Below are 11,804 nucleotides of genomic sequence, written 5' to 3' on the forward strand. Positions count from 1 at the left end.
CCCTATAATTAGTTTTTCCACTTTGAATCACGGCTTCCATGCAGACTTGTCAAAGCGTAAGACGTGAGCAGGCTTTTTAGGAAATCCTGTGAAATGACGCCAAAAATTCATTTTTGGCCCTGAGTGAGCTGAGTGTGGTAGGGGAAGAGTTTGGAATTCAACGAGGGAGGTACACTGATGAGCTGCCACGTCTGAAAAGGAGGAGGTAGACCACGGGGGCTCGAGTCCCTGTGTCCACCCCTCCTCTTATTTGGTTTTATTATTTGGTTTTGGATGTATGTATTACTGCTCATGTTGACAGTAGTGGCTTCCTGGTACTTCCTCACCTCATCCCCCATCACTCACTCCCTGAATGTGGGAGCTGGGAAACGATCCGTCACCTCAACCCGCTCATCCTTTAGGGTTGAACCCAAGCTTCTATTCTGTTACCCCAATGGAAACCTGATTAATCCCCACTGAAAGCACGTCAACAAACAGAGAGTAAGACAGCAAGCATTGCCCAGACCTTTGTTCCTTGGGGTGCTGGGACACGGGCCATTGTGGAAAGAAGAGGTTTAGCATGTGCTGCTTTGGAAAACATTCCTCTGATACTTCCCTGCAGCCAGTATCACTGAAATCCAGACAGTATCTGAGCTCCTTGGCTGAAAAATGGTTAAGATCAGAGAAAGCAAAGCATTGCTAGTTATCACCCACCTTTTCTCATTTCAGCAGGGTACTATGTTTTGCTCTGGATTACTTTTTTCCAATCTTCAATGCTATTTTAAAGACAAGCTTTTAATCATCTTTATTTTTCCTCTCCCCTTTAAGTCCCCCTTTCTCAGGCCCAGATCCCATGAAGACCTATAACATCATATTAAGGGGAATAGACATGATAGAATTTCCAAAGAAGATTGCCAAAAATGCTGCTAATTTAATTAAAAAACTATGCAGGTAAGCACACGAAATGTAACCACCTTGTTCTCATTTGCAAAGAAATGAATCACTCCGAAGGATTAAGAAAGTAAACATTTTGTTATTCCTTTTATAGGGACAGTCCATCAGAAAGATTAGGGAACTTGAAAAATGGAGTGAAAGATATCCAAAAGCACAAGTAAGTGTATTCTCCACCATCTATCAGGTCCAACCCACAGAAACATGTATTTCAAACACTTCAATTTTCAGTGAAAAATAATCTTCTTTTATTCCCTGGGGCTTTCCCTCCTAGTGTGCTTTAGACTCTAATTGAATTTCCATCAGGCTTTTTTTGTTTTCGCAGTGCTTTGGTACAGATGCAGGCCTGGTCTATGGGCAAAATGCATCGCACATTGACCATTACGCTTTACTTACTCTAATTGCAGAAGAACATTTGGAAGCAATCCAACTCAGACACTGTCTGCTTGGAGATTTTTTTTTTTTTAGTTTGAGGAATCACTTTCTGAGGTTTTTCTTGATTTACCCTCCCCTCAGCCCAACACACTTTCTCTGTACCCCTAAAGTTAATTCATCATCCCTCTTGGTCTGATGAATGACAGTTGTTAAGTGATGTCTCATCATTTTTCACATTGCTGGAGGAGAATAAGAACAGAGACCCATCGCGGAAGCGGGTTATCTCATCTGTCCGTGCTGGTCCTTCTCCCATCCCCAAAGCAAAAGAAATAGGTTGGACAGACATTTTGGGGAGACAGGTTGAAGGCTCAGCTCAGGGCTTATCCATCCACTTAGGCTGCTGTAGCTTAAGCAAACCCAGAAAGGGTTTCCAAACCAGGAGAACATCTCTGTGCATGTCTTAGCTCTCAACCTCATACAAAGGAAGAACATTAGGGGGTTCATATGGGAGAGATCAACCCTGTAGAAAGAAAAGAGCAGCAGCCAGGACACCTGCGGCGAGGAACGGTTTGCTTGTGAGCATTGGTAATTTGTACTTGCCATGGTATCACCACTGGGTTGCTACACATGCTTCATTTTCAGTCTCAAAAACAGATGTCAGGAAAAATTATTAATGCTAATTGGACAATTTGAGGATGACTGCGGGAGTTGAAACCTACTGTTTAAGCAATTTGAATTTCGTTTTGTGCTACAGGAAGATTTCTATCATCTGTCTAACCGTTTCTTTATTCCCTCCCTTCTAGATGGTTTGAAGGCTTTAACTGGGAAGGGTTACGAAAAGGGACACTGACACCTCCTATAATACCAAGTGTAAGTTTTCCTACATATTTTCTTCTTCATGGCCAATAAGTTTCTTCTACATTAATTTTGTGAGCTTTGAGCACTAGTACATTATAGTTAAGTGGCAACAGCACGTGCTTTATTTCTACTGAAGACTCTAGAAGAAGTCACATTACAGACATTTCCAGCTATACTTGGTCTCCAGGCAGTCTCTTCCAGGAGAAGGAGGTTTGGGGAGGGCATGACTGCAATTAAATGCACTTTGCAGCAGATGGGGCAGGATCAGTCACTACATGTTTTCCTCTTCCTCACCCACTCATCTTGTTCTTTCACCTGCTTTTCACGTTTTAGTGGAGAGCTGCCACTTTCACCCCTTCTCTCAGCTGTGTCCTCATTCTTTCTCCCCTTTTCTTATTTCTTCTGACATGGCAAGTGGGATTTGTATGCCATCTCCCTTTTCGACTGCATTAACCTTTCCCTCTGTCTTTTCTTTTGTGCTTTTCACCCTTTTCCCCCCTGCACTCATGTCCTGCGTGAAAAGTCCTGTTACTGCCTAGTTTATGTTTAACTGGGAGCGGGCAGCTCGACTCATTTTCCTTTGGAGCAAAGCTCTTCCTTTGAAGTCTTTGTGAGCTCTTTATCCACAAAGCCCGCCGCAAAGGGAAACCAAACAGGATTAGCTGATCGAAATTACCTTGGCCTCTTCTGTTCTGCAGCCTTCCCTCCTTGTTTCAACTTAATCCCTTTCTCTCCATGTCTCTCCTGTGGGATCATGAGAGAATGACATTAGCAATCATGTTTAATTGCACCCCATTGCTCTGTCCACCCGTGGTTCTGCACCTCCTACGGCAGCAGCAGGCACGGCTCTGGGGCTAAATCTGCCGTCCCGAAGTTTTCTTAGCAGCTATGAAAGAGCAAGGGGGTTTTGCATCCCCCCAATTTTGCCCTATGGGCTGCAAAAGTTATTGGCTGTCAGTGGGAAAAAGCAGGACTTTGCAAATACCTGTCTAAACCAGGATGCCCACAGAACATTTAAATGTTTTATAAATCGAAACTGTGTTTTTTCTGTTAAGCGTCTTTTTAATGACTATTAATGTCAGCAGTACTGTTCACCGCATTCGAAGTCGGACAGTGAGGTCAGGTTTGCTCCTTTCTGTCCCGTTACAATTCCTGTTTACCCGTCAGTGTAGCCTGTCAGAATGTCGGTGCAGCCTGAAAATGCTCCAATACGTTTAATTATTTTTAGTTTAGTAAGAGCATTTCCAGTACTGCTGTTAGCCAGTATACGTATGGAGCCTGCATGTCTAACCTTCAGACAGCACAGCCGGCAGCAGTGACTGCAGTGGCATCTGCTCTCTGTGACCCTGACATCCATCCCCACATTGGGGCATCGCTCCATCACCAGATGTTCTCTGCTAGAGAACATCTAGAGAACATGCTAGAGAACCATCGCCTAGAGGAAGGCCTCTCTCCAGACTGCGGTGCAGGAAATCAGACATTCTTCGCTTTTTCAGTTAGATCCAAAGCGACAGGAGAAAAGGATTGTGTGAGCATCCAGTTGACTTTAGTGGTGTTATTTCTTGGCGTGTACGTGTGTTGTAACAGAGTCTGACATATGTCTGTAACACGTCTGTATGTTCATGGGTCTGGTGATATCCTGCCAGGGAACGCGTCTGTGATTGCTCCCAAGAGAGTGATCTGCTGTCACCCTTTCGGCCAGCACCCCAGCGTCAAGGCTGTCCAAAGTAGACAGGAGCATCCTTCCCTCTTCAGAGGGATCCTTCTTCCAGGACAACTCAATGCTGACAGCCGTATACTGCCCTAATTCCAATTCTGCATAGCTCATTCTTTCCTAGAGCTCTTAGAAGTAATAACTTTCCTAAATATACTCCTAAGACTCTCTCCAAAACTTGCCTCCATTAACTAGTGTTACCTGTCCACCCCCAAAGCCATCAGTCCTCTCAGCCTTGTTTTCCACAACTGGCTGTTGCTTTGGCAAAAGTCCCAGCTGCCAGTAACCGCCATATCTGAAAAGAATCTGGGAGAAGAAATCAGGTTTTCCTTCGATCGGTGCACCTCTCCTTGTTAGCTGGAAAGGAGCCAGCAGAGCTAAACATAGACACTAGATGTTTTCTTCAGAAAAAAACCTTCCCCAGTTCTTAAGCCCTCATCAACAGTTATATGGTACTACTGCAAAGCCGCTTCTTAGCTCTTATTCCACAGGATTTTAGGAGATTTCAATTTACAGCCTGATCCTAAGACATTGCTTCAGGGAGCAGCTGAGTCTTGATACCACCATTTAAAACTGTGACTGTAGCCACGCTGAAAAACTTCTTCCACTTCCTGACTTTTCTGAAAATGCTGTCTTTCATCACAGCTCTTGCCTTTGAGGAAGATGTGCAGATCTCTGCACCATAATTCATCTCAAGCCCTGATGCTGGTCAGCAGCCAGAGGGCTGACAGTGATGTCTGTGCTTATCTTCTTAGATGGACAGGAGATAAATCTAGAGTGTCCCTTCTTGGCTGGAGAGTGCGTTGAGAGGGATGTTTGCTCCCGTGTCTCTGACAGTGAGGGACTACAGGCCACGTAGGTCACCTGGACCTCAGGGCTGTGGGGATTCGCACACACAACAGTGCTAGCGTTGTGTAATGTCGATTAGCAGTGGCAATGAATCCAACCTTTTTTTCACTGCTCATATTTCTTCTAAGAAAATGAAAACCCTCTACATTTGAGGTGCTGGAGATACTCAGTCTTTTTGTCAGATGAACAGAAAAGATGCAATCCAGTTCCCAAATCAGAACTTTTTCTCTCTTAAAGCTTCATCTAACCAGAGCTCAAAAAGCCATGCCTGAGCTGCTAGGTGCTCCCAGAGCGGATGTCTGCAGAGGAGCCCCCTGGACGCTTTCACCCAGTGCGGTCCGCTTAATGCACTGTCCATTACTGCTGATGGACCTTCATCCTCCGTGAATGGCTGCAGCTGCCTCGTTTATGCTTTGGTAGCTGGTATCTTGTACATACATCCCCAACACATCTGCTCCCAGAAGGAGACCTCACATGAGCTGGGCTGAGAGAAACAGAGGGATGCGATCCAGCCCATGGGACTGTGGCGGAAGGTGAGAGTGGAGCACCCCAAGGGTGAGGACCCGAAGGGTGAAGGCTCTCCCACTCACCAGTGCCAGCACCAACAAAGTGAACAGATCCAGATAACTCAAAAGAAACTAAATTACGGCATTCAGTACATAATGAAGTATCTCACTAATTCTGTAGTACTACACTAAGCTTTTACAGGATTTTTTTTTGTTTTTTCAAAATGAGTTTGATATTCAAGAATCTTAGTTTTTCCCGAGATGTTTTCAGCAGCAGGGAGATGCTGATGCAGCTGGGCAGCAGATTAAACTTAGAGCTGAAGCTGGAGCTCTTGTTGACCAAATAGTCTTTTCCTAAGGCTTACAGCGGCATCCAGCATCAAATACGCCTCCTGGACTGTAGCTCTGGCTGTGGCTTTTCCACCGGCTGCACAAGACTAAAAAATGTTTCCCGTGCAAGTGTTTCCCTTGCAGCACTCCTATGACAAGTGCAGTACCCTCCAGCCTGCACTGGCTACTTGGGGTACAGCTTGAAGTACCTATTTTCTCCAGTGAGACGCCGATTATTTTGGTCTGGAGAACTGCTGCTCTGTTTTTTAAAATTTTAAGTTTTAAAGATTGCACCAAATGTCTCATAAGAAAATTTCAGACACTGTAGTAAGGAAAAAACATTAGAATTCTCTAGCTAAAAAAGATTTTAAATGACATTATTTCCAAAAAAGAAATCCACTGAGTCTTCATCCCAGGAAGGTGGGTTTTTCTAGTAGGGTTCCTAGACTAAGCAATACTTCTCAGGGAATTTGCAGGTGGCAGGTCTCAGCTCACAGCCTCCAGTTCAGGATTCTGGAGCCGTCAATTGGAAATCTCAGGCTTTGGTGAAGCGCGGGGCTTCTCCAAGTTTTTTCTGGTGACTTTGTACCAATGGATAGGACAATTGCTCTTGGACTAGAGACCCTAGAGGGCCTGCATCATTAGAGTAGGAGGGCTGTGGGAAGCGCTTCTGGGATTCAGCAAAAAAATGTTCAGTGCAGACTGGAGTTAGTAACGAATGCTCTTGAATGATCACAGTTGTGAGACGGAGAGGAAATGTCTGCAAGGTCCGCTTTGATGACTGTCTCCTTCTGGCCCCTCTCTTCTTTCTGCAGGTTGCATCGCCAACAGACACAAGCAATTTTGACAGCTTCCCAGAGGACAGTGATGAACCACCTCCTGACGACAACTCAGGATGGGACATAGATTTTTAATGTATTTCTCTTACCTGCTTCTGCCTTGCTGAAGACGGCTTCCTGGGATGTGGCTGCCAGCGAAACCGAAAGAATTGGGGAGGATTAGTGCTCGGGGTCACCATGATGCCTTGATTGATGCTGCTACAGTAACTACAGTGGCATTAGGACTTACTGCTTAGATGACAATAGTGCTCTTCATGTTTTATGTTCGAACTTAAAATAGCAGATGACATGGTGGTCCTGACACGAAGCCTTTCACCAGTAAAGAAATATGTTTTCTATCACTGCGACGATCTTGCTACGCTCTTAATTATAAAAGTTGAGAGATCTGTAGTGTAAGACGCACTTAATTCTAGCTGTAAGGTACTGGCTTTATCAGTAGGATCAATAGTAATTTATTAAGTGCTGTAGTTAAATACAGTGCAGGATTTGGGCTACTCCCGCCTTCCGAACTCCGTAGGTCTTTACTGTAGGCCAGTGTAGGAGCAAAGGAGGTCCACAATGGTACTGGTCAAAGAGTTCCTGTCAAAGCAGTGGTAAAATTTGACCTTTTTCTTTCCAAGCAGTGTTCATGACAAGACTGAATGTTACATTTCCTCTTTACTTTTCAGAATTTCTTTTGAGCCTGATGAAACAAAAGCACAACTGCTCTAGATCCTGTTAAGGCAGATATGGGTCGCTTCTCATACAGCTGAGGACACGCTGTAACATGACATTTGGGGTTTTTTTCCCTTTTCTTTGGTACAAATACATAACTGCATGGAAAAAAAAACCATAAAATTAATCCATTTTGCATATAAAGTAGCGCTTAAACAATGGTCCTGTAATAAAGCAACAGCAGCCCACTGGTCTTATTGATTAGCTGTTAGGCATAAAACAAAGCTTAACTTTCACCTTTTTAGAACCCAAAGGGAAATCATAAGACCCATAATGTACTTTATAGGTGCTATGTACGCCCCTTATCTGTGAATATATCTATCCAGTCAACCCCCATTTCAGAAATATGTAGCAAGAGGCATTGTTCTCCATCACGCTCTTGATGATTTTCTGTCTCCATGTCTGCATCTTTTCTGTGTTCAGTAACAAAGCTAATTAAAATAAAAGGTGGTACTGAGCCAGTTCTTGGCTCCGTTTCTAATATTGCCCATAAAAATGTAATTCTAATGCCTCACCACACCAAGGAGCTCCACAGGAAAGTCAGTGGAATTAAATGGAAAACCGATACTGGACGTGTTCGTGTGAGGTCTCCATGTCTCTGGTGTACCAGGTTCCCTTGACCTTGGCCTTGACCTAGTTTAAGGCACGGGGATGGCTACAGCCAAGCTGACTTGTATGGAAAAAAGAGCTGGCGAAAACGGTATTATTGTGCGTACTCTTTTCCCTCACTTCCACTGCTTTTCCTTTGCTTGAGTACAGTCTCTTCTGATTTATAGGACGTAACAGAAGAATCCTGTCCTGGATGCCTGTTTGCTGCGTATACTTAGGACTAAAAGTTTATCCCATCTTACCGAAAAAAAAAAACCATCAACTTTCAGACTCTACAACAGACCCCGCCCCAAAAAATTAGCAGATGCTGCCCCTTTTCATCTCAGAGCTGCCAAGAGCTGGATAAAAGTTTACTCCAATCTAACCGAAAAAAAAAAACCATCAACTTCCAGACTCTACAACAGACCCCGCCCCAAAAAATTAGCAGATGCTGCCCCTTTTCATCTCAGAGCTGCCAAGAGCTGTTGTATCCACTGGCAGTCGAAAGATCAACTTTGGCTGAAAAGTCATTCATGTGACTTTTGCCTACATAGTACATGGAAAATGTATGTTTTAAACAGTAAAAAATTATTTCCCTGTTGCTAAATCCCAACTCAAGACCATATTAAAAGGGTATTTCATTCTCTCCCCTTCTTTGTCAGCGCTGACAATGTCTGCTGATTGCCAGCAAACCCAAGAGCTTGGTCATTGTGGCACTTTGAAACCAGTCTGTGTTACTCAATTGCCTTCCTGATTCTCTGAAGGGTGAGGCAACCCCGTCAGCACAGGGACTTTAGGTTATTTCCACTATTCATTAAATCATTAAAACCTTGTTTGCCTTCAAAACCAAAGGGAAAAGACAGTAACTATGTCTCCCGGGAATTACTCGCGTAGGACAAACACACCCTGTTCAGCCTGTGTCTGAGGATGGAAGTCACTGCGAGCCAGTGCTGAATACGAGGGCTGGAGTAACCGTTAGGCATCTTAGCGAACAGGCTGCTGCCTTAAAGACAAACTCTTCACTCGCATCCCCCTGGTTTTTCACTCGACAATGCGGCGACATTAGAGGAGAAAACTCGTTGCCGTTGGTTAACTTTCTTTAGAAGAACATAGAGAGGATTTTGTCCCAAATTTATGGTATCTAGTGGCGGAGATGCAGTTGTGAGTTAAGAGATTGCCGGAATGACAGAGTATCACCACGATTTTGGGAGGTAACCCGAAAACATTCTTGGAAGAAGGTTTTGAAATGGGCTGATGAGTTCTTTTTTCTTCCTTCCTATTCCTTTTTCCTTGCGCCAAGCACGGTAATCAATATCTGCAGCGTGTGGCAGGCGCTGTACCAAATACAAGTTCATTTTGGTATCAAAAACCTCACTCGGTTTTTATCACCTCTCCTAGGCATACTTTAAACACCATACTTAGCATACGTATACGATAAACACCTCCATTTATAAGTAATATATTTGAGTTGCATTATATATATATATATATCTCTCCACGACAATGGATTGCCTCTGTGTTTCCACTTACTGTCCTGTCTTCTTTGTCTCCTTTTTTAGGTATGGGGTGACAGCATATATACATAAGGGGAAATCGCCTCCCCCATTTAAAGTAGGTTTATTAAGATTGGTGTCGTTAAGACACAGAAGATCCGTAGCTTCTCACAGTGCTGCATTATCCATAGCAAATTCTTATTTAACAACAGGACCACAAGAGAATATTTATGTAAATAGGTATTTTCGTGTTGATATTTTGTGGTACACATATAACTTTTTCTTTTAGAGTTCCATGGCATTACTACTTCATTTCCTTATTTGTAATGTAATGTTTTTAGATCAAGGTAGACTTGAATTAATGTCATAATTGTCAGTATTACTAAACTTTGTCAACTGTACTGTTAACTCATCTGTCCCATAGTTTTAGAACATGACTAGCTATCTGGCATTGTTGCAAGTGCCTTAAATCTGTGGCATCCTATTGAAAAAAAATACAGATTTGGTGTTATGCTGCATGACAAAGACAAACACACCTCAAAATGTCGTCCTTTCTTAGCTTGCTGCATTTTACAGTTCTTTCTGCTACCGATTTCTAAGCCTTTATTATATAATATTGATGAATTACAGAAATGATGAAGTCGTTCTCTTATTTCTGTTCAATGTATACCAGAGCTGTGTATCTGTTAATGAGATACAGAGTCATTTCTGTGAAATGTATAAATGTTATGTGCGGGTCAAATTAATATATGACATCCTATCAGTCCGTAGACAGGTATTCCTGTTTTGCTAAGCTGTGCAGATTCAACCCATTGTGCTGTCCAGCGCCAGCCTCCCATCTTCTACAAACCCCTTTAGAAATCTCCCACAAAGAAAAAAATGATGAGCAACTCAATGTGCAACCTGACCTGCGTTTTTTGACCTGAAACCTCAATGCAAAGATGTAGCTTGTTTGCATCGCTCAACAAAACAGGATCTGTGCTTACCCCCCAAATCCTCCTATCTGCAACCCACCGCGGAGGCAAGTTCTTGGCACTCCCGCAGAGCCGAGCTGAAAAGCTGGAAGCGCCTCATCCTCTGCAGCTCCCCAGCCGCGTAAACCAGCCGAAACACTGAGACTTGGGCAGTTTTAGGGCTTTACCGGCAAAAGGGGAACTTTTCGTTTGGAGTTGCCTATCTTCCCGAGTCCCAGTTTATGCTGGTTTTACACTAGTCCTTTATTTTATACTCTTTATTTTCTCCAGTTTTCTTCTTACACGAAAGAGGTTTTGTTTGTCAGACAAATGTCGGGCGTCCACTGGTCATCATCCAGTTGCACTCTTTTGATGTAGATTTAAGAACTCTTTTTCATAAACTTTAACCGCTTTTGTTTTGCTCTGTATTTTCCCTGCAGCTGTAATTGCTGAGTGCCTGTTGTATACTTTATAGAGTTGAAATAAAAATAATTACTTTTGAATAGTGTGTTGGCAGCTTTCTTCCACAGCAGAAGCGAAGTTTGGGATAGTTCTTCTGGTTAGCAACTAAACTGGGTATTTTATTCTCGTTTATGACAATGCATGGTAAAAGATAACTGAAAAAAAATGCATGGTACTTAGAGATCAGTACTGGGTTTCAGATTTTCTGAAGAATGCAAAAGCAAATGGCCGTAGTTACTAGAGTTTAGTGTTTCTCTATCTGAGTAGCAGCATCGCCCTGAGCAGCCTGGACGAAAGGGTCCAAGGCCTATGGGGGTCCTGCTTCAGGCAGAGCTGGCACCAGCTGTCCCCCACAACTTGCTTCCAACCCAAACTATTCTGTGAATGTACTAAGCAATAAGCATATCTGCAGCGTGTTTACTCTCCCGGGATGGAGAATTCACTTATGTTTTGATTGCTGCCTATCAATATAAGTGAGCCCAGGGCACGCAGCTGGGGAGCAACTGTATTTCCAATACGAGCTGCGTAATACTTACATGACCGCAATCAACATCCACATCAAAAAGTGACGGTATCCTCGTCAGTAGCACAAGGTGGTAACAGAGGTGCAGCCATGAAGGGCAGCACAGCCATGGGATGTCATGAAGACCTCACCCGTGTGTGCAGGATGATGCAGAGTTCAGGATGCTGAGACTCTGCTCATCCCTGTAGACTTAAATCAATCCCTGGGAAACGGTTCAGCCCCTGTGTGACACAACTGTCTTCTTTAAGTCTCGTAGAATCATAGCATCATTTAGGTTGGAAAAGACCTTACAGACGATCAAGTCCAACTGTTAACCCAGCACTGCCACTAAACCATGTCAGCAAAGTCAAGGTTAAGGATGTACTTCAGAGCTACATGTACACAGAGACAGGTAGAAACTGGGGGAAGGAGGAAGAAAACATCCTCCCAGGAGGGAAATAAATTCGACGACTGCATAAGCAGGAGCCAGGAAACATCACAAAATGATTTTGGAGGATGCAGCAACCAGAGGTACAAGTTACTAATAGAATAAAAAGCCCAGGGTGACGTGGCCCTCACCTGAAACTGCAAGGGGAATACAGGGGTTTCAGGGCAAGGCGTGGCCCTCATTGATGCAGGTAAAAAATAGCGAGGCCCCAGCTCTCCTGGCTGTGACGGGGATGTCCACCAG

The 11,804-nt window shown here is 43.7% G+C and overlaps 1 protein-coding gene across 1 annotated transcript in view; it reads left to right on the forward strand.

The window, feature by feature from the left end:
- PRKG1 (protein kinase, cGMP-dependent, type I) overlaps positions 1-6,780 on the forward strand; it is a gene marked incomplete at its 5' end in the record, with an annotated part of 12,670 nt that extends 5,890 nt beyond the window's left edge. The window contains 4 exons of the mRNA XM_010141863.1: positions 808-930; positions 1,028-1,090; positions 2,109-2,175; positions 6,378-6,780. Of these exons, the coding sequence (XP_010140165.1) occupies positions 808-930; positions 1,028-1,090; positions 2,109-2,175; positions 6,378-6,476 (352 nt within the window). The remainder of the gene's footprint in view (positions 1-807; positions 931-1,027; positions 1,091-2,108; positions 2,176-6,377) is intronic.
- Positions 6,781-11,804: the final 5,024 nt, after the last annotated feature.

The sequence above is a fragment of the Buceros rhinoceros genome, unplaced genomic scaffold (genome assembly GCF_000710305.1).
Source record: "Buceros rhinoceros silvestris isolate BGI_N320 unplaced genomic scaffold, ASM71030v1 scaffold8718, whole genome shotgun sequence".
In the NCBI taxonomy this organism is placed as follows: domain Eukaryota; kingdom Metazoa; phylum Chordata; class Aves; order Bucerotiformes; family Bucerotidae; genus Buceros; species Buceros rhinoceros.